At 39.0% G+C, this 23,591-nt stretch overlaps 1 protein-coding gene across 1 annotated transcript; it reads left to right on the top strand.

The window, feature by feature from the left end:
* Positions 1–1,978: 1,978 nt before the first annotated feature.
* LOC147330233 (V-set and transmembrane domain-containing protein 2-like protein) lies at positions 1,979–22,992 on the top strand. The gene is made up of 4 exons (XM_086294190.1): positions 1,979–2,306; positions 20,557–20,726; positions 21,760–21,804; positions 21,998–22,992. The coding sequence occupies exons 1-4, from the start codon at positions 2,192–2,194 to the stop codon at positions 22,247–22,249; spliced, it is 582 nt and encodes a 193-aa protein (XP_086150316.1). The 5' UTR covers positions 1,979–2,191; the 3' UTR covers positions 22,250–22,992.
* The last annotated feature ends 599 nt before the right edge of the window (positions 22,993–23,591 follow it).

The raw sequence follows: 23,591 nt of genomic DNA, 5'->3' as shown, positions 1-23,591 counted from the left end.
TGAAGTGAATAAATAATGGATGTCATGACGCTTCTGTGGAAGCTGTTGGCTTTGAAATCCACTCCCTGGTTGAGTCACACTCCCAGTTCGCTCCCTTCATTTTACATTTAACGGGCCCATCATCTCAAACGCGCGCACAGGCACAAGCACACACAGGCATTTTCTCCTCATCTCTAGCTGGGGCTGTCTGAGGCAGTTAGTGCTAGAGAGGTGCTGATCTCACAGCTACCAGGCAGGTGTTGTGTCCATCTTAGAGGCTAACGTCTGCATACATCAGCTTCAATTTCACCCTCGATTCTCGGGGCTTGTGAGCCAAGCTTACAGCCACAGGAGGAGACCAGAAGGCACCATCAGCCAAGAGCAAGAATAAATAGCTATATGAGCCTCTTTCGACCAGCTGGTGCATTGTGAAAATGGCAGGGTTTCTCAAAGACCTCTAAGGTTAACTGGTTTTCTTTTGTAGCGGCAAAATTATATCTAAGCTCCTTAAATGGTGCTGTCTGCTCATGCTCATATTTCGAGGGAAAAGGGCTTTAAGCTGTGGATGTCCCAAATGTCTTAACAGCAAATAAATCATTTTCCAGTATTACTGACACCAGGAGATGACAGAAGGTGCCTTGATATTAAATACCTCATTAAAGTTGAAGCAGACGAAATTGATTTTACGTCCCCACATGACTCTATTACAACTCATACAATAAGGAGTGATCAAAAATAACAGTTTAAACGTGCTCAAACTTTAATTTAAAGAAAAATATTCCACCCTCTGCAGAAAATTTAAAATGCATGCTGTGAGCTCCACGTGTCAGGCTCTCGCGCAGATGGATCAAAGTAAGAGGGATAAAGGGCTCCCTTGCCTTTGATAATAATTAATTACACACTCAAAAACAAATGCATATGCATGTGTGAAGCTAAATGTGAAGGGATTATACCTCTCAGAGTAATGCAGTGGCCTCTTAGCACCATATCGTAATTTTCTTACTTTGCATTGTGCGCTTGTTTGTTGCTGAATCAAGTAAAATAAGAGCAGAATTGACTTTTTGGAGCAGATGGAAGATGTCCTCTTAATATGAAAAGCCCTGTGAAATATTAAAAGCGTTCGTGTCTTCAGCATGAAGGGGTGCATTTCTTGCTATTTCTGTTATTGTTAAAAAAAAATATGGTAGCCTATATCATTGAAAACAGAACAGAATGTTCTTGTCTCTATGTCTCCAATATCAGAGCGTCGTCCTTCAGCTCTAATGTGACTCATCTGGCTGTCAAACTGGGAAGGAAAGAAGACTGGCTAAAGGCCACTTGTCTCTTCACTGAGCCCAGACTGCGTTTGTTCTGTCAGCCCTGGACAGCTCAACACAGGCTCACATGCCACCTCTGTGTCATGTGTAGGTCAATCTAAAAGCACAGTCAGAAACACTGACATGATCACTAATGCAGACCATACGAACACAAAAATATTACAGAAAAATATTACAAAAACGTAGTTTCTTTGCAGTTTTCTGAGACAGTTAATAGCATGCTAGCTGGCATCACCCAGCTAGTAACAAAGCCTGTATACAAGCTTGTATGCAGAGTGTTTTATCAGTGTAAACAATGATCAAACATTACTCTTAGTGCATAAAGGAAACACTTATAGCATTTTTTAAAAGCACCATTAATGTTAACGCCCTCCTAACTTGGACGTTTCTCAAAGTGGAACTACTTTTATTCCTTTAACTTCAAGGGTTAGCAAGGATACCCAGTTTAAAAACACACCAAACACCCTCAGCATACATAAAACACTTAGCATGAAACAATTAAATCCCACCTTTTCAACCGCCACGTTAAATATACATTAATATGTTTACTGAGGGCAATTATCTAACCTGTGTAGATGAAATGAGTGAGGAGGGTGTCCAAAAATGGGGGTGTGGGATAAACTTAAAACGACAGTAAGGGCTCTGTCAGATCCCTCCGCCTAATTGACTGTCCCGGGGTGAGCCGCCTCACCTGTTTACACGCTGCTTCTCCCTCCGCCCGCGCTGGCCGCATCATCTCCTCCCTCTCACAGCCGAGCGGGTCTCCGAGTCTCTGTCCTCCAGCTCCAGCTGTATGTCTGCAAGGGCTGCTCTGCGCCGGTGGGGATATATCGTTACCGATGCTCTCCATCTAACGTGAAAATTTCATACAACTGTTTTAAATACCGGCCGAAGCAATGGGAGCTTTCGGAGTGATAATGGGGCTTTTACAGTACGCGGGACTTTACATTCAACTTAATGCAGCTCTCAACGACGGACACGGAGAGGTGGATAATCACATCTCTGGGAACGGTAAGTTGTGTTAATGAGTGTGTTTGTTGGAGTGGGAGAGTGAAGCTCTCATTGCATTGACTCTTAAGTGTTTGGGTGGGGTTTAGTGAACAACAACGTTTGATGTCAGTGATTAGTTCATATACATTACGGATGGGGTGTGTGGGGCTAAATTAAACAATGAGTTGTGCACTTTCATCATGTTTTATTGTGTTTACACCAACGTGCTCGACCATGTTTGAGCATTTTAATATCCCTGTATATGAAACTTGTTTTTCATTACTCATTAAAAGCGCAAACACACACACACACACACACACACACACACACACACACACACACACACACACACACTTAGGTTAACAACAAGCAGGGGCAGGACAAAGGCTTTTGAAGCCAGGCAGGTGTTTCATCATAATGTCTTCTTACTAAAGTGTCTTCAAAATGTTTGTGTGTATAATTATTGTAGCACACACAAACACACACTCACAAAATAGATGCTGCAACTTTGGTAAATGTTTACATATCCTTAAATGTCAGCGGAAAATAAACATTTTTAATGTTTTTTTTTAATATCAGAGAAAATGTGAGACTAGTATAAACTGTAATAAAGTCAGTCATCTTTCATTTCTTCATTTCTTAACCATGCATTGCTCTTTGGTCTGACAAGTACATTATTTTTGTTAAATTTTACTTTACACATAACTGACTCAGGTCTTTCCCCAAGGCACAACACCCCCAACCAAACGTCTTGTTTTTAGTAATTTCATACAGTATTCCTAATTATTTTAGGTAATGTCTTTTTTCCCAAGTCAATAGGTGATGGTAGAGACAGAGGGACAGAAAATGTGAGGAGAGATTGGATGGGATGGTGTGCAGTGTAGGGCACCCTTCGAAAATCAGTTTTGCAGTGAGATGGTAGCCTGCCCATTACTGGGACCACTACAGTGGTGTATTAATGTTTCATTTTAAGACAGTTTAGAAAATCTGTGTCTCTGAAAACTTTATTTTGAGTTGTATTTCATCAAAAAGTATAAAATAATAATGCTAATTAATATTGCTAAACAAGAACTGTAGAGTTATGAAAAAGTAGATATGAATTACAAATCCAACAGCACACTGTGTGAGCTGTTCAAATTGACAAGGCTTACCAGAGTAGTTCAACATACGGAAAATTAAACCCAGGGTGGACTGAAGATTTAGTCTGATGTACAACAAAATAAAATCTAACACTATAAAGTAAAACACAAGTGCAAAAGGATGTGCACATTATGTGTTTTAAAGGACAAAATACAGCTTTAGTATTCACCCAGAGGAGAATGAAGTTCTTGTACTGTGCTGTGTGCATTTTATGGATGTGGGTAGAGGCTTGAGATGCCCTGTTACTCAAGTAACTTGCCATATTTCATACTTAGAACTGGCTAAAAAATTGTAAGTTTGCAGTCGTCCGGTTGTCCTTCTAGGTTGGTATTTCACAGAATAACACATGACTTATTGTAGTTTCACTGGGATTGCTGTACTGTACCTGTGCTAACATAAAAATGGTATGTAAAAGCCTACATTAAAATTCCCTTCCCTTTAGATAAGTGTCTACCCTTGCACCGTCAACAGCAGGATCTGTTGGGCAACGATAAAACCTACTTCAGACTGAAACATTTAATGTTTACCTGCACGTTTGAATGCATATTTTCAGGTCATAGTCACTGAAACCACTGTTTCATTATTTGTTATATTTTATTTTACCAGCTCTAATAATTTATTTCAATGTGAAAAACAACTGATTTCGTTTTCTGTGGTTCATACATTGTGAAATTTTGAACAGAATTATCATTTATAGCTAATAGCAATCTCACCTTTCTCCTGCACCTCCTAACCTTACTGTTACATAATTAAATTGCGTGGTTTGCCTTCAGCTTGCTGTGTTTAGCATTTTAGCTTTGACTTGACAAACTATAAATTCTGCAGCGGCGTCACAAGGATGGACTGTACTGGACAGGTTAGAAAATCAGCAGCATTTTTCCCAAAGGAAGCAAATTAAAATCGACTGTAGTGTTGCCATTAATACTGTTTCCCAGGCAAAAAAAAGAAGGAACGCCTCCGTGTGTTTAACAAGAATGAAAAACTATGTTGAGAAAACAACCTAGAAGCTTTCTACTGTCATATTTGTACAACATCAGCTTCACCACCAGAAAACAGAGTTGTACTATCCTTTGTGGTTAGATAAGATTTTTTTTTCTTTTCTTTGTAATCAGACTCTTTGATAAATGGCTCAAGCAGAGGGAAGCCGAGCCTTCATGCAGAGCAGAGAGGCTGGATGCACAGTTCTGGAGAGTGCTTGTTAGATTTAGCCCTGACTCATTTGTTTCAGATAAGTGCATCTGGCCCTTGCACCCCAGTTTCCACTTGAGCTGAAGTGTAGATTGAATCACCTGCAACGCAAAATTATATGTTCTGTCTGAAGACAAACACGTTCAATGGATCAGGAGCTTCACCCCATTGTATGCCACATGCATCAGAATAAGACTCTTACCTGCCATAAGTACTTGAAGGTCAAGTGTCAGCAGTAAGGAAAGCGACAGAAGCTGTAATAAGTGATGTTATGCATGGGGGAGGTCTCGGGGGTAACTTATAACAGGAAGTGATGATAATGATGATGGGAGACATGTTGGAAGCCTTTCAATTTTAGCATAAGATGCTGCAGTGTTAGTGTTCTTTGGCAATGCTCATCCTGCTCTGTGAGTGCACTACCTTCACAGTGTGGGGGCGTGTACCAATTCATTAGGCTTCCAAAGTGGCTAGGATCCTCACCCAGTCCTCTGCTTGGTGTCCTCTTAATGAGGACAGCCAGCTCAGTCAGTTTGCATTGGCTTTTAATTTGATGGAGCTCTGACAGTGCAGGAGGTGGGGGGCAACAGATTGCACAGTCATGCTGTCACAGCAGAGGGTGCTGGTGGAGGCTTGGTAGGAAACAGAAGGGCAGTGAAACAAGAGTGTGTGTAACACAACGTGACTTGAAGTGATGACTGGTGATACAGAAATCTCCTCTGATCTGTAAGAAAAAAAATATCAATCAGTTGTCTTGATATTTCTGTGAAACCTACCTGACTTTACGGACATTCAAGTCAAACAAAAATTAAGCTTTGAACAATCGACTTTCAGTACTTGTAGCTACATTAAAATATCATATTTTATTTAATAAATTAAGACTATTAATAAAAATTTAAATATAACAAAGAATTTCTCATGGAAAAAAAAGCTGTTGGGATTGTTTTAATTATAGATTCATCTGCTGCTAATTTTCCTCCAATAACCGACTGTGATTTGCCCAATTAAATGCTAACAACAGTGAAAAGGTTCATTACGATGACAAGAGATTGATCATTTTACCTGATGCCTTTGGCATATGAAAAATTGTCTGTGAAGTAGGTGATGTTCGTAACACTGAACAACACTTGAGGAGGAATTACGAGAGTTCAGAAAAGCTCCGTTTTCAACAACATTAAGCAGTGAACAGTTGTCATTATCTTAACTGGTGTGTATATTAACATGAGCTGCTTCACTATTAGCAATTACTCGACAGCCACAAATCCAGCCACAGGGGGTCACCAGCTAGTGCATTCCCAGAGCTGGTCCCAAGCCTTGATTATTGGGAGTGTTGCATCAGGAAGTGCATCCAGTGCTTTGCCAAATGAAACATGCATCCACAGTGGCGACACCTGTGGAAACATTTTTTGGTACTATTTTAGGTCATCTTAAAATATTTGACGTGTATATTTTAAGAACCAAAATGAACAAAATACTTCTATTTTATATTTAAATACTTCTCTTCATTGGCCTACTATTATGTCTTGAATTGGTTTTATAATGTTATTGTTGACTGGCACCAGTGTATATTTCCGATCTCCTGAAATTGTACACTCCTGGTCTAACCTGAGGTCCTCAGCGAAGGCTAGTTACCCCACAATTTCCCTGAGAAGACCTGAATGGCTCACTTTTGTCTTTTAAATCTCTTAAAGACGCATTTTCATAAGTAGGCTTTCTCTGATCCTCCATTCTGAGTTATTTCTATGTTGTCCTTTGTAATTGCTTTATCACCTTCTGCTAGGGATTTTTAATTTATTTTATATTTGCTTTTAATTTACTTGTTTTTTAATTTTAATTGTCTTCATTCATCGCTTTTAATCTCCCTGTGCTGCCTGTATTGTTATACCTAATGTTTCATCTTTATCTCCTCTTAAATGTTTTATATGCTGTTTATTTCCTGTCTTGTCTCGTGAAGTACTTCCTAATGTTGTTTTTTAAAGGTGCTATATTAATAAAGTTTTATTATTATTATTATTACCAGCAAAAATCTGTGCTGCAGACAGTTATTCTTTGCTTTGCTCATGCATTACAACACAGACATGAATGTAAATTTGTCATGTTATTCTTTTTTATGTTCGTTATATCACTGTATCTAGTCAGATGGCCAAAACAGCTTTTCATAAACACCAAACAAAAAATACATGTATTTCTTCTTCTTTGCAAGCTATATATTAAGACAACTGAATCACATTATTAGCTTGATCATTTTAATGAACACTTATTTACAGTTGTGCATGAGAAAAGTTACCCCAATATGCACCTGCAAAATGTATTTGCATCCAGCCACGTACACGTAATGTTGGCATTGATTTTGAGAACAGCTACTACACATAATATATCATTTGTAAGGATTTGAGTGCTATAAAAATCATTTGTGTGTAGGAGCAGTTTGGGAACAGGAATGCATCGTTATAGTAAGATGATGATGATGATAATTATTTACTATTTTTATTATTAATAATACATTTAAAGCTTGCAATTATCAGTCAACTTAAACTAGTATTATCACTGATGTTATTCTTTCCATCGTTCTAATCCTTACTTTTTTTAAAAAGGGCTCTTAATTTTTTGAGATTTTTTTTTTGTCTCTGTTCTATCAAGTATTTTCCTGGGTTGCTTTAAATATTAGTATTGTGACAATCCCAGTGTACCAAAGTGCACATTCAAGTTTGTTGTTTTTTTTTTTTGATAAAGAGGGTTCAGAAAATATAGTACAATAGTGAATATTCTACTTTAACAAGCTCTGTGTGTTATGATTCAGATATTAAACAGATTATTATATGTCTACTTTCAATTCAAGAAAAAGTAACGTGAAAATGTAGCAGCTTAATTCAATGTCCTGTTTAGTTCATTGAAACTGTGTAGACAGGACATGCCAAGCAAGGGCTCCTGCACTCTACTCAAGGAAAACACAGACACCGTTACTTAAAGGCTCTCAAGGGCGACATAGAAGAAAGGAACATAATGTTGTCTTTCATTACTGTGGACTCCAGATGGAGTACGGTGAGCAATCTCGAAAATGCCTCAGAGCCCTGGTATGTGTTGTCAACAATACGTGATACTTCATGTAGCCACATACTGGGAGGAAACGCAGAAATAGCCTCCGTGTCTCGCGTCCCAAGGGCTATGAAAAATTCAGTCCGTAAGCCCGGTGTATCAGTGGCAAAAGGTGGACAGCTGCTTGCTTGAATCCCGGCTCCATCCTTATTTCATTATTTTTAACTTCCACCTTGAATTCAGGCTGAAGGTCTCGCAGTAAATGATAATTTCCCAAAGGACATACCTTTCTGTTTGCCCCAGAGCTGATTCTGGACCAAATACAGCTTTATTGACTTTCTGGCAATTTTTTTGTTTATCAGTATAATTATTTCCCACACTTGGTTATTTGCTGTCACTTGTACTGTAACTGTTGTACAGAAATCTCTTGACGTAATATCCTAGGTGATCCTAATATTTATTTTATATATGTATACAGGTTTAAGAAAAGTAGCTATTGACTACTTAAAAGATGTTTTGAAAGTGCGATAATCTCTAAAGGTTGTCTTGTATTCATCGATCTAACAGAACTCTCAGTAGGCGTTTTTTGTATGCAGGATTAAAGCTTTCTAAGATCAAGATAAATATCTGTATCTGCAGCAGGTCTCTTTATTGCTGCAGCTTCTTGTTGTTTCACCCACGATTCCCTCGGGGCTTCCCTGATTATTAAACCCATTCATCAAATTAGTGAAATCCCTTCTCTCAGGGGGTTTCTGTTCACGGGCTATTTACATTCACCTTGGTCGAAGTTATGTTGTTTATCTGGGTTTTTGTGTCTTGGTATTTACAGCTTTTTCTTCTTCTTAATGATTCGTTTCTTCTCTACAGTGCCCTATAGATGTGACTCAAATGGCACCATTGAGTTAATGAACCCGATTTTACTAGCTGTCCCTGTAAGGCAGCACCTTTTCAGGTGAAAAATGTTTGCACTTAACTTAGAAAAGGATTTCTACAATTCCTCCAGCTACCAGGCATCATTTCTCATATCTCTCTGTAGGACTGGACTGACACATGAAAGCAGCCCTGGAGATGGGCTCAGACGAGCCACATAACCACTGTGGTCCTTGGCCGAGTTTTCTCAACAGTCAAGTATAGCCTGCTGTCAATCATTATACTTTATCTCTCTAAATTCAGCCACACCATTAAGGCCTCTTTAGATTGCATCATAATCTTATTTTTGTGCTTACTTCCTGAAATACATATTTTACACTGATATTATTCTAAGATTTGCATTTAGGGTGATACAATTAGGAATTAGTATGTAAAGTCCCAGTTTAGGCACAGAGTGGGAAAGGTGAGATTGACTTGGTTTGGATATGGGAGAAATAAAGAGAGACTAAATTGATTGGGAGAAAGAAGCTGAAGAAGAAACAAGTCAAGATCAAAAGAGAAAGGCCAAAGAGGAGACTTAATCGGTGTGCTGTCAAAATGACATGCAGGTGCTTGCCGGGTTGGGAGAAATGGAAAACGGATGATCTGCTGTGGTGACCCCTAACGGGAGCAGCTGAAAAAGGACAAGACTGACATGATACACAGTGACACTGTTTTTTCAGCAGCCTGAATTGTTGATACATGGCAGGATGGATCTAAGCTTTCATATTGTTTGTGTCACTTTGTGACCCCAACATCTTAATGTTGCAGCAGAAATGCAGATTCATTGCAGCAGGCAGCATTTTTTAGTCCTCTATTGTCCAACTTTTGGCCCATCTGCTTCAAAATTCATGTCCCATGTCCAGAAATGCTCTGGTGAATACCTTGGTTGTACCAAGTGGTTATTTTAGTTATTGGCTTCCAATTACTTCGAAGCAGCTAGCCATTCTTTAATCTCAGTCATCTACAAGGCATTTTCACCCAAGAACTGTAGCTCAATGGATATTTTCTCCTTTTTGTGTGGCGAGTGTATGGGGCAATCCCACCAGATCTGCAGTTTTTAAAATACCATGCCAGAGCCTGGTACAGACAACGACACAGTCACTTAAATCACCTCTAGTTTAAACTTCATCTTGACCAGGTCTACATCCCTAAATACAAGAAAAGGAAAAAACAACTGATTGCTGGTTTTTGTCTCTTCAAGTAACTGGCAGTGAGAGGAATATAGAATAACATACACCCTATCCTTTAATGGTTTCACAAAGTAAAAACAGAAGCTTTCAGGGGTGCTGACAAGCTTACACTGCAAGCCTCCTCGCTCTCTCTCTCTCTCTCTTGCTCACACAAGTACACAAGCATGGACAAGGAAAGATACGGCTGTCACACTTGCTTCTCATCCATGCTAATGAGGCGCCTGTAATTTAGTCATCCTCATACGGCTCAAGCTGCTCCACAACAGGGAGGGAGAGAAAGAGAGGATCGATGCATTGACCTTACACTGCCACTCATACTGGATTGATCCCTCTTGTTTTGCCTTGGACCTGAAGATGAAAAATATTTACCATTACTGGAAAAGTATGGTCTCTGTAGGGCATGAACAAAATATTTGCCTTTGTTTATATATTTATGTCCTCCACTGGATTGTTTTCTTTCATTATTTCCCCCCTTTTTCATTTTTAATGAGTCTTTGGTGGCTAGAGAGCAGCTGCTCCAGTGTTCTCATGGTCTCACTTCTATCATTGCTCTCTAAGCAATAAAGTAAAAAATGGCAAGGAGGGCCACTTTAAAAATGCATGTACTGTACTTTGCATCTTCAGACAAGCGTCCCCCTGCCTCTGCTTAAAAGATGGTTCTGACAGTACTGCCTTTATGAAAATCCATACTAAGACAAGGCCAGGCCAGACAAGCTCACTCCTTGCCAGCTATATAGCGTTATAAATGAGACAACCCAGTGTGCTTAAGATTTCCCTGGGAGTCAATATCCACTTCAGAAGTACACGCTCTCATTGTACTCTCAGCCAGTTCAGGGCCGTGAAAGTCCACGAACGGAGTCAGCTTTTGTGTTGATTTAGCATTCTACCAAGGTTATTCGATTGATTTCTGGTGATGCTTGTGTGATTAAAGTCAGGAAACAGTTGGACGTCTGCTGAGCAGGCTTGTTACGGCCTGACACTGGCACTGCGCACACCAGCAGACAGTTTGTTTGTCAACAAGTCATGTTTCACAGGCAGGGCTGAGAAGGGCTCCTGCATAGCTAACAGGAATGCAATTTGACAACTGTCAGATGGACAGTCAAACCCTGACAAAGGGCCTGAGTTTATCGAATAGCAAACACTGGATATTGCTTATACTTTTGTCAACAATCATTTAAGTGAGAATGAAGGAAATGTACACGTAATACAGGTGAAATATTCTCATTTATTGTGGTCAATTCCCTCTGTCCGCAAAGTTCATGATCTCTGTGACTCGTGTCTTTCTTGATGTGAAATTTTCCCCTCATACATTTGATCATCAGGCCTGCAGTCACAACAATTAAGGTTCATCATAAATTTTGAACATAAAGCAGAATGCGCACAATTGAGTTGCTGAGTCGGTTGAACTATAGTGTGAAATCTAATTTTCACCCAGATGCTTTTTTTGTCCTTTGATTTAATTTTTTTCTTGAGATTGGTGTGTAAAGTCAAATCTGTAAAAGCTGAATTCTGTGTTTCCAGTCCTTGCATTAAAAAAAATGAAATTTCACTTACAAAAGTATAGAAAAATGTCTTTATTCTCTGTAATTTATGGACTTAAAAAAAATGGTGATGTGGAAAAAGACTGACTGCACATACTCAGAAAGTGTCAGTATGTCAAAATCAAGTAAAAAAGCTCTTTGTTAGAAAATGAAGAAACACTATCCATTAGTTCGTTGTGAAATTGGGGGAAGCATAATTATAACTCAGTAGTTAATGTAGATTTAATGTAGCAGCATAGAGGATTATATGCAAATAGACTGCACTCTCTCTTGTTTGAAACATTGTTGCTATGATACACCACCACAGCTGTACAGGTGTAATGTGTTTAAGTACACTGACAATGTGTGGACATGCATTGTTGAGTTGTGGCTCCTGTGTAAGCAGGGCACAGAGATAGTTTACATATATCATTAAACTATAGCAGACTACATGGTCAAATATTAGAATGAACAGATCATAAAATCATCAGTATAACATCTGTCATTCTGTCTTCCTCTTTAGAAAAAGGTACGACGGTCAGCCTCACTTATGCGTCTTTGTCTCTCCTTCACGTAATCTCTGGTGCGGTGTAATAAGCAGTTGTCAAGGATTAATGCCACATTCATAGATAATCTTGAATACCATATGTCTTCAATAATCCTCATTAGGAATTGACAGTTTGTCCAGTGAAAATCTAGAGGACTCTTAAATTGAAATGGATAAAGAAATGTTGAGTGTGTATAAAAATGTAATGCAGTAACAGAGTGGATGATGAGATTCATCCATCTAACCATTCTGTTTATCCAGTTTAATGTGACGTGAGGGCTGGAGTCTATCCCAGCTGTCATAGGATGAGAAGCGTGGTATGCCCTGCACAAGAATTTATAGATATTTATATACACCTTTTGTGTGAAACACATTTAGCTATGTTTGAAATTCACCTGGATTAAATGCCAGTTATGCGATTTCCTCACTTAGAGAACACAAAAGCACTATACCTGCATGGACCACATATATAAAAATGGTATACAAGTAAATGTATTTGATTTATATGTACACTGTAATATTTATACATATTGTAGCACCAAACCAAAGTGTATTGTATTTAAAATCAATACTGCATATTGAGTTTATATTGGTGATAACGCCTGAATCTATGACCAATAGTTGTAATTCTTAGGCTGTTTGCTCAACAAACCCTCGAGAAAAGCTACCTTGAAACATCTCATACATTATAGTGTAGGATCACTGATTAGAAGCCAGAATTACTCTCACCTTTCTCACGAGGTTCGAGTGGTAACTGAAGGATACTACTTAATTCAGAAATTATCTTTCTCGAAAGAGTGCCTGGGCTCATCAGAGGTTATGTGAGGACCTTGATCGTTTGAGAGGGGCTTTGCGGACAGCTGCTACTCCTCTGCTCTGAAAAGAGCCAGGTGAGGTAGCTTGAGGATCTCACCCGGATGCCTGCTGGATGTCTCCTAAATGAGGTGTTCCAGGCATAGGAGGAAGTCCTGGGCTAGACAAGATATTACATCTGTTGGTTGGTTGGTTTGGCCAGGGCAGAGTGAGGTCTGGACATATATGCATATATGAGACGGCTACCCTTGCAACCTGAACCTGGATAAGTAGCAGAAAATGGATGGATGAAAGGATGATATTTTTCTGTTATTTTTCCAGGAGATAATGTGAGAAATTACTGACTTTTGTTTGTTTTTTTTATTTCCATTTGTCATTTTCTTCTCGTCTATCTAGTAAAGGATTTCTTACTTTATCCTTTCATCTTTTTTGAATTGTTGTGATTCTCTGGGCAATTTGTGTGTGTGTGTGTGTGTGTGTGTGTGTGTGTGTGTGTGTGTGTGTGTGTGTGTGTGTGTGTGTGTGTGTGTGTGTTAAATAAAGACAACGCTTATGGATGTTAAATGCTGCAGGATGATTTAGAAGCCTTGTTATTCTCTGCCTTTACCTCAGCTGGGATTTTGTTGTATTGGGAACACGTGTGCATTAAAACATGCAGCAGAAACACATGGCTGAACGTGGTCAACTTGTGGCAAAGAAATAATGCGTTGCACCTTTTTAACATGTGTTTCAATTCTACATAGCTACATTCAGACAGAGACACACACACACACACACACACACAGTATGCTGAATTGAAGCCACACAGCGAGTTACACACAGGGTAATTCTCCCAGGATGCTGAACACCTGCCAAAGCCAGTGGGCAAGGCTCCAGGAGATGTAGTGAGCTACTCTTGAGACTGTTGGAAGAATCTCTTTATGCCAGACACCAGAACGCCAGCAGACACATATTGCCCACTCAGCGAGCGGAAAGTGCAAAGGGGAACCGAATAAAAGGAGGAATGAAAGTGAGAAAGGATACTTAATAGGTAGAAAGTAAAAATGAAAGGGTAATAGGAACAGGGAGATAGGAGAGTAAAGATGCTATTGTTTTCAACAATTGGGGGTAGACTTCTAAGAAAGATGTCGGTGGGCTAGTGAGAGAGACAAGCAGAGAGAAGGCAAAGGATTTAAAAGAAAAGAAAGAGGTTAAAAATTGAAGGAAAAAAATCTTACCTTTACAGATTCAGGGTCTTATTGGCTGGCAGGGGAAGTGGAAAAGTGCAGGAATTACCTTGCAGGTATAAGCCTGTGCTGGTACTGTAGCTCTGGACGCGAGGACTACCCATGCAGCTTTCTCCTTGACTTGACTTTGACATCGGATGCTGTGGCTTCAAATGGCTGTGGACACTCAGAACTGGTCATTTTTCAAGAGTTCTCCTTTATTCTCTATTTTGATTTTAATTTTAAAGAACTGTTTCAATAAAAGGTTTTTTCCAATGTAACCAGTTAGACTGTTAAAGCCAACACCAGTTCAGCATGAGTCTGATTGAAAGCTGACCTAAATATGTGTGCTACTGTTTTGATACTCTGACTGGCTAATCATTAACTATTATTTAGATAAAAAGAAAAAAAGTATTATTTTTAGCATTTTTATGTAATCCTTTCACAACCAGTAGATGAGCAAACCAAGATACATCATTAAAAACCACGTGAGAATTTCCAGTCCACTTGTTGGCCACATGTGGCTGAAGCACGAGCAACAAAGGAAAATTCAGGAAGAAGGTGACGTGTTACAGACCTCTGGAAACCATGGAGAATCCATGTCCATTTCATAGCTAATTGCTAGCCTGTACTGACCTTTGGACATCTATGGTCAGTGTTGGGGAGTAACTGAATACATGTCCCGCTGTTTCGTATTTAAATTACAAAATATGAGTAACTGTACTCTGTTACAGTTACCGTTTAAAAAGGTGGTATTCAGAAAACAGTTACTTTGTTGAAATAAATGGATTACATGGCGGTCTTTTCCTGTTTCATATCTTAGGCTATGCTCTCTCTATTTTTGGTAATTCAACGCCTGTGGAAACCCAAACAAAACACGCATTAAGAGGCTCAAATGCCTGTGTCTCAATCTCGTGTCTCATAATGACGTGAGGAAATATTTTTAAAAATTACTGTTCAAAAAATGATTTAATATGAAGACAGAGTGTTAGAGGCATAGCCCTAAAGAATGTAGCCTCATGGGCAGTGTAGTCCGTGTTGCAGGGAGAATGGACTGCCATACCCTTTATGTGTCTGTGAGCCTTTCAACGCCTCTCTCTCTCTCTCTCTCGTTAGCTAAGTAAGTAAGTAAGTAAAATTTTATTTATATAGCACATTTCTAGATAAAAGATCACAAAGTGCTTCACAAGGTATAAAACAAAAACAGTCAAAAGTTAACAAAATGCAATTTTAAAAAGATATGTTTGACCCAGACAACAAAGTAAAGCTAGTTTTCTGCTACAAGCCTGACACGGAACCTGACGTATTAGCAAGAGGTCCCTTTACTACGGCTTGGAGCCGCGGACCTGTTTTATATACACACGGAATAGCTTTCTATACGAGATCGCTGCAAAAAGTGCAGCCTTACCTAATGTCAAGTAATCCAAAGTATTCAGAATACGTCACTCTCACTGAGTAACGTATTGGAATATGTTACAAAATACATTTTGGGGCATGTATTCTGTAATCTGTAGTGGAATACATTTTAAAAGTAACCTTCCCAACACTGTCTGTGGGGCCCTGCTGTATCCCAGAATGCTAAGCATACATGGCTACAGGAAGGTGTTTTGGGCAAACTTCCCTGGTAGTTGGGTCAGATTGTGGTTGAATCATGTTCACTCTGTAAATGACCTGCGAGTGTTGTGTTGTGGTTGTGTGTCCACACCAAAGGGGAAAACTAACCAGAGTTCAATTAAAACAGACTAAACACCACAAAATACACAAAATACAATGGTGTATCTAGGATGTTACAAAGTTATTTACTTCAGCTAATATGTTACTCATGCTCATTCAGTAATGTTATCATGCCGTGTCATGTAATAGAAGCGTTCCAAATTTCACAGCTTATGCTCTTCAGCAAAGACTTAAAATCTTGAAGATGTAAAAGTGTTTACGTGTTAATTAGACATAAAACACGGGCGACCGTGGTTCAGGGGGTTGGGAAGCTCATCTTGTAACCGGAAGGTTGCTGGTTCGATCCCCAGCTCTGTCTTTCTTGGTCGTTGTGTCCTTGGGCAAGACAGTTCACCTACAGCTGACTACTGGTGTTGCAATATGGCAGCCTCGCGTCTGTCAGTCTGCCCCAGGGCAGCTGTGGCTACAACTGTAGCTTGCCTCCACCAGAGAGTGAATGAATAGTGGAACTGTAAACTGTTATTATTAATTACTTGGGACACTTACCTTTTTATTACATTTTGGTTCCATTGGCCTTTGCAGTGTTCTCTGTTGGATCATCTCCCCAAGTGCTTTTAACAGAAGGGTTTTGATACTCCTGTATTGGTCAATTAATAATTTATTATGTTGAAACATTTTATTTTTTAAAGATATTTCATACCTTCCTTTTTGTGCTTACTTGCTTTGTGTTTCTTACTTTCTACAGTATGTCGCACACAAACAGCCTTTTTTCCCCCGCAGTAGTGCAGTCTGTTCCAAGTGACAGATGCTGCAGTGCTGTGCCGCTGGCTGTTGATACTGTGTCTGGAGGACAGAAAAGTGTGAGAACCTGCATTGAGTAAGAAAACCCAGATGATTGAAATGCCACCCTTGATTGTTTTGCTCTTATATTTTGTGCGTGACGTACTTCTCTGCCTTCCCCGGCTTCAGTTGTAGCACCATATGTTGAAAGCGCAATATAACAAGACATTGTTATTAGTTTTGCCTGACATCTGTGCTCTTCGTCAGAGATCTGAGAGGCAAGATTGCCACTGCTGAATAATGAGACGTATACTCTTACAGAGTGCTTTTCATTGCAGAGCATCATATTGTAGTATTATGAAAAGTAGCTGCGTTGGCATAAAACCATAAAGAAAATGTCTTTTCTCAGAAATGTCAATCTTTGCACCACCTTCTAGAGTGACAGTAAATAGGTTAGCTGCTCCTTTTCTCTTATTATTTGTTTAGTCTTATTAAAGCTGAATGAATAGAATATGTAGATGTAGATGTCTCTAATTTCTGTAACTACTCTAATTTCATGCCTTGGCTGTAATATTTATTTATTTATTTTGCCAGACGTTATCGGCCTTGTCATGTTACAATTTTCTGGAATGTTTCACTTTATAACAGTCGTCACAAGTTCTCCCAGGTGCTATTTCTGAATGTCTTGATCTGTTCAAAATGAACAATTATTGTGGTTTCCTAGCAAGAAAGCCACGCACCATCAGGTTACAGTTAATCTTTGTACCTGCTGTGATTACAGTCTGCACTGGCAGTGTAGGGGTAGTTAGTGCAACGGGAAATTGTCTCAGCAGATGCAGCTTACTGTGCAGAAAAATCTGAAGAAAATGTGCACATTTACAGTTTTTGTTTCCTTTTGCTTATCATAGATCTGCACTTCCTATTGTTTTTCTGTTTAGCTGTCTGTGCACATCTGATCTGCCCCGAAACGTTCTATAAAGGCTGGCAGTTTAAAATAAAAGACATTTATGTCTGTAAAATGTTTCTTTTCTTATGGGGGCATTTTACTTTTGCATTACAATGAAAGTGTCCGATTGAAAATGTCAGGAGATAGAATTTGCTGTTGTCTAGTGAATCTTTTGTTAAGACTGTTATTTCTGCAATCCACAGTGACATTTCAACCTGAGCTAGGAACTTATGGTTTATTCATAGTTTGTCTTTCATCATGTCATCATGTTTTGTATTGTTGTACTGTTTGTATTTTTAAACCTTGAACCTTTTGCATGTTCTCTGTTTTAACACGAAATATTGCCCAACACATACATTAGAAAGTGCGGTTTCTGCCCTTTTATCTGCCGGCATCTTAACTGTTAGATTGTTAGGCTGTGATGAAACGTAGACAGTAGAGAAATATTTGGTTGTTTGGTGACTGAAGTGTTATTTTTTTTTTTAGCATAAATAAAGTGTATTGTAGTGTAACTTATTAAGTACTTTAATGTTAAAGTGATTTCTTTCAGGAGATCTCTCAAAAGCTTAAAGGAAATGTGTCTATATGTATGATTTTGGTCTGCCAATGTAAAAGCAGTTTTTATCTGAGCAAATACTGACAGCAGGATGTTAGGACCTTTTGGAAACGTCTCTATTGAATGTGTTGCATTCACGGCAGTGGTTGAAGGGCAGGGCAGTATAGAGAAAATCACTTGGGGCCATGCAACACAATATTATCTGTGGCCGTGTGAGACACAATACAAGCTATTTTACCAATATGTTTGGTGTTGAGATAAGACATCCAAGGCTACGAAGCTACCCATACACTAATACATTAGTCCTGCAAGAAACCAGTCTTTGTAAGGATTGCAATGCATTTTTTTCAGTCCAGACTTCTTTAAATCAAACTGAAAAGTCTCCAAAACTATTGAATTGCTATGGCATTTAAAGTATTAATTCTGGTAAAGCAAAAGTGAGGTGCTGAATGCCAGTAAAACTGTTGAACATTAGCATAAAGTCTTTGTTATTGTAATTTTTTCGATTGTCATTTTTGAATATGAGCGTTGAAGTCGGAACTGCTCTGTGCCAAAGAACAGCCTCTCGACACAGCTTCATTAGAAGTAAACTCCCTTAGGTGACCAAAACTGTTGTGCGTTGTTGCTACACAGGGCTCTGCTGGCTGTTGTCTGCAAGTTGCCGCTGCGGATTGTCACCAGGGGGCAGTGTTAAAATATTTGGAAAAACTAGTAATGTTTGTGGCTCTTGTTTGTGTTTGTGCTGGTCCTTTAGCTTCGCCCCTGTTGCAGAGAAGACAGAACTCCTAACACATAAAGAGCTTTTTTTGTAGTAAAATGAGCATTAATGAAAATTCTCCGTTTCTCACGTGTGCACTGTAAGTCTTTGCTTTTCTTGCTTCTCTCTGCAGTGAGCTCTTTCCTCTTTAAGTGACCATTTAAACCTCAGGTTTCCACTTACTCATAGCATCATTACTGGCAGAACACATGCTTTTCATTTATTTGTTATTTATGTAGCTATTTTTCTAGAGTGTTTTTAAAGTGTATCAGATATCGAGATATTGTGTCCCTATGAAAAAATGTTACAATTGTATGTAAATTGAATGCATAGTTGGGGAAAATGGATAAAAAAAAGTGTTCAAACAAGATTACACTGTTGCACATTTGCATGCAGACCAGATAACTTAGTCACAAAGTGTCCGGTGTCTATCCTACTTTTCTGCCTTTTTCTCTTTTGGCCCCGGAGAGTCTCAAAACTACAGCAGGTCTCCTCCTGACAAATGAGGCCACTGCCTGGCTGCACCGCAGCAGTGCAAGGGCACAGAGGCTTTAGGAGTCTGTCCAGTGGCACTAAAGCCTCTCTCTGCTTGCCTATTCTCAGCTTTTTTCCCCCATCAAGCCTACTTTTCATCTTTGCAGAAAGCAGAGTGAATATCAGTTTCAAATAATAAAAACTCCTCTCTTACTCACTTTTCTGAAAGATTGTTATTTTCTCGATAAGACTTAAAATATTACCTGATAGTCTGTATGGCTTTTGTCCTTATTGCTCTTCAAAGAGCGATGGGTTTTTCAGTACCTTTCCTTTTGTTTTACAGTTTTGCCAGGTGATGGCAGAAACCAAAACAGAGCTACAGGAAGAGTGAATGTTGAACTGTACATTTACATTTGATCAATACACATCACCTGTGATGCTTTATGTGCATTATACTTTTACTCTGGAGCATATTAATTATATTCTAATTTTAATGGCCAATGCGCTGCCAGCACAACATTGAGCTGACTGAAATTAGATTACATTTCATGGTTGTAACCTCAAAATTGCATTGGTATTGATTTAATTTCTAAAGCTGCATAAATCTAATTTTGTGTTACACTGACTGGGTTCAGTATGTTTTTGTCTGCTCAGACCTTATACACATTACTGTGTATAAGGTCTGAGTAATGTAGTAACTTCTAATAAGTCAAAGTTTTCAAATTTAATGAATTTTATTTAATTGAAATTATCAGTCATTGACAATGAGTTCTTAAAATCCATCACTGCTGCAGTCGGGCTTCATTTGTCACATCTCAGACGTGTGTGGGCTTGTGATGCAAAAGGTATTCCCTAATTATTGTCTCCACAGCCTTTAGGTAGGTCAGCTTTACCTATAATATAATCAGTTTTATTAATGCACTCAAAACAACTGAAAAGCACACTGATATCTAAAGAAAAGCTAATTGAATTGTCAGTTTGCTGCATTGATTGCTTTTACTTTAGCCCAAACATAAGAGAGCATGATCCCTCTTCTGTATTTTTTCCTTGTCAGTTTAGAGCAGCTATAACCAGCTGAAAATATTTCACTTCTACACTCTTTTTTTTTTTTAGTATTCCTTGGTTAACTAACTGGTTTAATTTATTTGGTATTCAACTTTTTGCTGTGTATGTGTTTTATTTTGTTTCATTTTTAGATTTCTATTTGTGCCTCACGTTTGTTTCTATGAGCATCCCAAGCAAACTGAGACAAATTCAGGAACTGATTGATTACCACCAACCTGATCATGACTGTTATCATCCTGCAGTGCAAACAGACCTACGGTATAAAATCATTGCTTGGTTGGTTGAATACACCACTCTTTCCTGAATCCTTATTTTTATTTTTATTTAAGTTCCAACACTGTGTCCTTGGCTTACAGTTTTTCTCATGTATGAGTGTGATGCAGTAATGCCACATTGTCACAAGGCTCTTTGACAAATAATGTTTCTGTCCTTTTAAGCCCATCTCTCTCTGTCTCTGTCTCTCTGTTGCAGCACTGTTTACAGAGGTCCCACACGACATCACGACACACAGTGGTGAGGATGTAGAGATGGCCTGTTCCTTCCGTGGGGCGGGCTCTCCGTCCTACTCCCTGGAGATCCAGTGGTGGTATATCAAGGACTATAGAGAGTGGCAAGAGAAGCCTCCCTATATCACTAATAATGTAAGCAACTGTAATGGAAGTTCCTTTATTGTATATGTACAGTGATTTCTTGATGGAGTCACCTGTAGCCCAGTGAAGGTGAAAAACTCCTGTAATACCTCAGCAAACTTAAACTCAACCATCCTATATTTAACTTTAAACAAGAAAATATTTGTTAAAAATATATATCTTAATTCCAATTACAGATGAAACAGGGCTGCTTTAGCTTAAAAGTAGTGAATTAACAGCTGAAATAGCTAGAAATTATTTCATGGCTCCAAAAAATACTAGATGGATCAAAATAGTACATATATAACTGATATTGCAACACATCCAGAACAAAGCAAAGATTATATAAATCATTTCTTGCAACCTTAATCATGGTACACTTTTTTTTATTGCTGAACATCCGTTTTAACATTCACTTTTTCAGATTTTACACAGTTTCTTATGGCACGTCCACTTGGACTAAACCCAAAGCTTACTGAATATCAGTCAAAGGGAAATGCAGTGGCACAAACCCTCTTGCATGGAAACCAAGGTATAATTGCTGATTAGCATTTGCCAGCACTGGGGGAACAGGTTGACTCTCTCCCATCATGGGGGGACTCGAGCTCCCCTGTTGTGCCTCTAGACACTATAATTGGCGCTGAGAAAGAAATAGATTTTCAAAATCTCTTTCTGCTCCATGCATAATTCATACCTATGCCCAAAAGAATACCTCTGTGCCTCTGCATACCCAATCACGCAAACTCTCCTGCTCACAGGCTTACATGCTTGGCACTGTGGAGTGTGTTCTTGTGCATGCACATTTGAACACACACACACGTATAAACCTCAGCTAGACGAGAACAAGGAGAACAAGGTAAACACATCAGAAAAGCAATCCAAACAAGTAATCCTTTGCTTTAAAAGAAAAAATACTGATACATCAGTCGTGTTTGTTCCTGTTCCTCCAGTGAGATGCTGCTAAGAATGAGATCTATTTATTTTTTTTGAAAAACCTGCCTCAGTCGCTTTCTGCTGTTAACTTTTCATCCGTATTTCCGTGCAGGTCGTACCTTTGGAGGAGACTGTCAGAGGTGCCACTAAAATTAGTGTAAGTTTGATGTAGTATCAATCAGCTGTCACCTAGAAAAGTCATGTTTGATTAAAGGCATTATCAATCACGATTATGGACATGTAAGAAATCACACTCTTGTAACACTCATTTCCATTTCTTGATAGATGCTCTTTTGACATTTCACCAAACTAAACATAAACAAGAAAACTTGATCTTTTCTGCTCATTAGGTGGTGAAAGTGGCCGGTAGTAACATCTCCCACAAACTCCGTCTCTCCAGCGTCAAACCAACAGACGAGGGCACGTACGAGTGCCGCGTGATCGACTACAGCGGTGCTGTGGCGCAGCACCACCGCGTCCGGGCCTACCTCCAGGTGAAGCCCGAGAGAAGTCAGGGATCAGAGGGTGTCCAGTATAAGTCGCAGGGCAGTCACCCACACTTGCCCCATCAATCTGACTGTGACGAGACCTGTGTGCTTTAAAACGAGCCATGTGCCCGGCACTTTGCATGACTTCACTCTGTAAAGAGGGACACTCATCAGCACACTTAATTTATCACACGGCTGAGACCCTTTGTGTTTCATGGTTTGATTGTTCATGGTTTTACTGACAGTACATCTGATTGACTTCATCTCTGTGCATTAAGTTTACCATAATGTGACAGTAAGGCTGTAATGACAAAGTTTTATGTTATTATTGTAGGCCCAAGATACAGACAGACGATGCAGTGTGCCACTTCTATTGTCTTTTACCAAAACGTGTGCTGAAAGCTGCAGTATTTCAGTACGAATGCTTTGTAAGAAAAAACTGAATAATTTTACACTTTTTTCATTATCTGAAAACTTTTCCGTGCATTGGTTTTAAATCGTGTAGTCCTTGTTTTTTGGCGCCTTAAGGGCAAAGTGTATATTTAGCTTTCTAACCATAACTAGTATGTCTGTAACAATGCAAGTGTACGCCCTCGTCACATCGAGATGAGATATCTGTTCTTGTGTATTCACTTATTTGCACTGTATACTTTTATTGTTTCACAAAGTTAGTCAGTGCCAATCAAATATTACAAACCTCAGCTAGTACGTAAATCACACTAAAATTTTGTCCTAGTTTTCTGAACAAAGATACCCTTTGTTTTGTTTTTTCCCCAAATCACTCCTCGACTGTGTTTGCCCCGTTGCTACTGTTGTGTTAAATGCTTTCATTTTAAATTATAAATTTGATTCTGTGATTCTGGTCTTCCGTCTTGTGTTTGATCAAATAAAGTTTTACGGTAATTTAAATACATTTCAAGGTGTGCAGACTGACTACTCGTGAGATCCAGTGATGCTTTAAATTCTTTATATCAGTTATATGGTATGTTTACTGCACACTAATCACTCTGCATGTTTGTAAGATTATAGGTAAGTCGTGTTCTTGAGTGGTGAATTGTGTTATGTGCTTTTGGAGCATACAGTCACGTTTTACGGTGTGTAAGCTGACACATTTGTAGACGGGATAAACAAAGGATTTTCCCCGTGCATTGTATTATATTCCGAGCTGCCACAAACGGCTGACAGATTGTGTTGTGCTGCCAGCTACTGTGCAACACAAACAGTGCATTCTTCAAAAGCTTTGCAGGCTTTCTTTTTCTTAACAGTTTATCTCCCTGACCAGCAGAGAGCACTGCTTCCTCCAAGCTTTGAAATGCAGTAAGTCACAAACATGCAGAGACACTTCCATGCACTCGTGCCTTTAGAGGGAAGAAAAAAACAGGAATACTGATGCTTTCTTTAAATGCACGGCACAAATTAAAGAGTTCAGCCTGCTCGTGATATGAGCTTGTAGCAT

Source organism: Aulonocara sp. 'chitande type north' Nkhata Bay, linkage group LG5, assembly GCF_057382095.1.
Source record: "Aulonocara sp. 'chitande type north' Nkhata Bay isolate Kocher_YH1m ecotype deep benthic linkage group LG5, A_spYH_male_GT1.1, whole genome shotgun sequence".
In the NCBI taxonomy this organism is placed as follows: domain Eukaryota; kingdom Metazoa; phylum Chordata; class Actinopteri; order Cichliformes; family Cichlidae; genus Aulonocara; species Aulonocara sp. 'chitande type north' Nkhata Bay.
Note: the sequence above shows the minus strand (reverse complement) of the source record. Positions and strands in the feature narration are given on the sequence as shown.

Excerpts from the sequence above, each read along its gene's own strand:
- LOC147330233 (XM_086294190.1), top strand. The coding sequence starts at position 2,192 with ATGGGAGCTTTCGGAGTGATAATGGGGCTTTTACAGTACGCGGGACTT. Across the intron at positions 20,727-21,759 it reads CTCCCTATATCACTAATAAT|GTCGTACCTTTGGAGGAGAC; the intron begins GTAAGCAACTGT and ends ATTTCCGTGCAG. Across the intron at positions 21,805-21,997 it reads GAGGTGCCACTAAAATTAGT|GTGGTGAAAGTGGCCGGTAG; the intron begins GTAAGTTTGATG and ends TCTGCTCATTAG.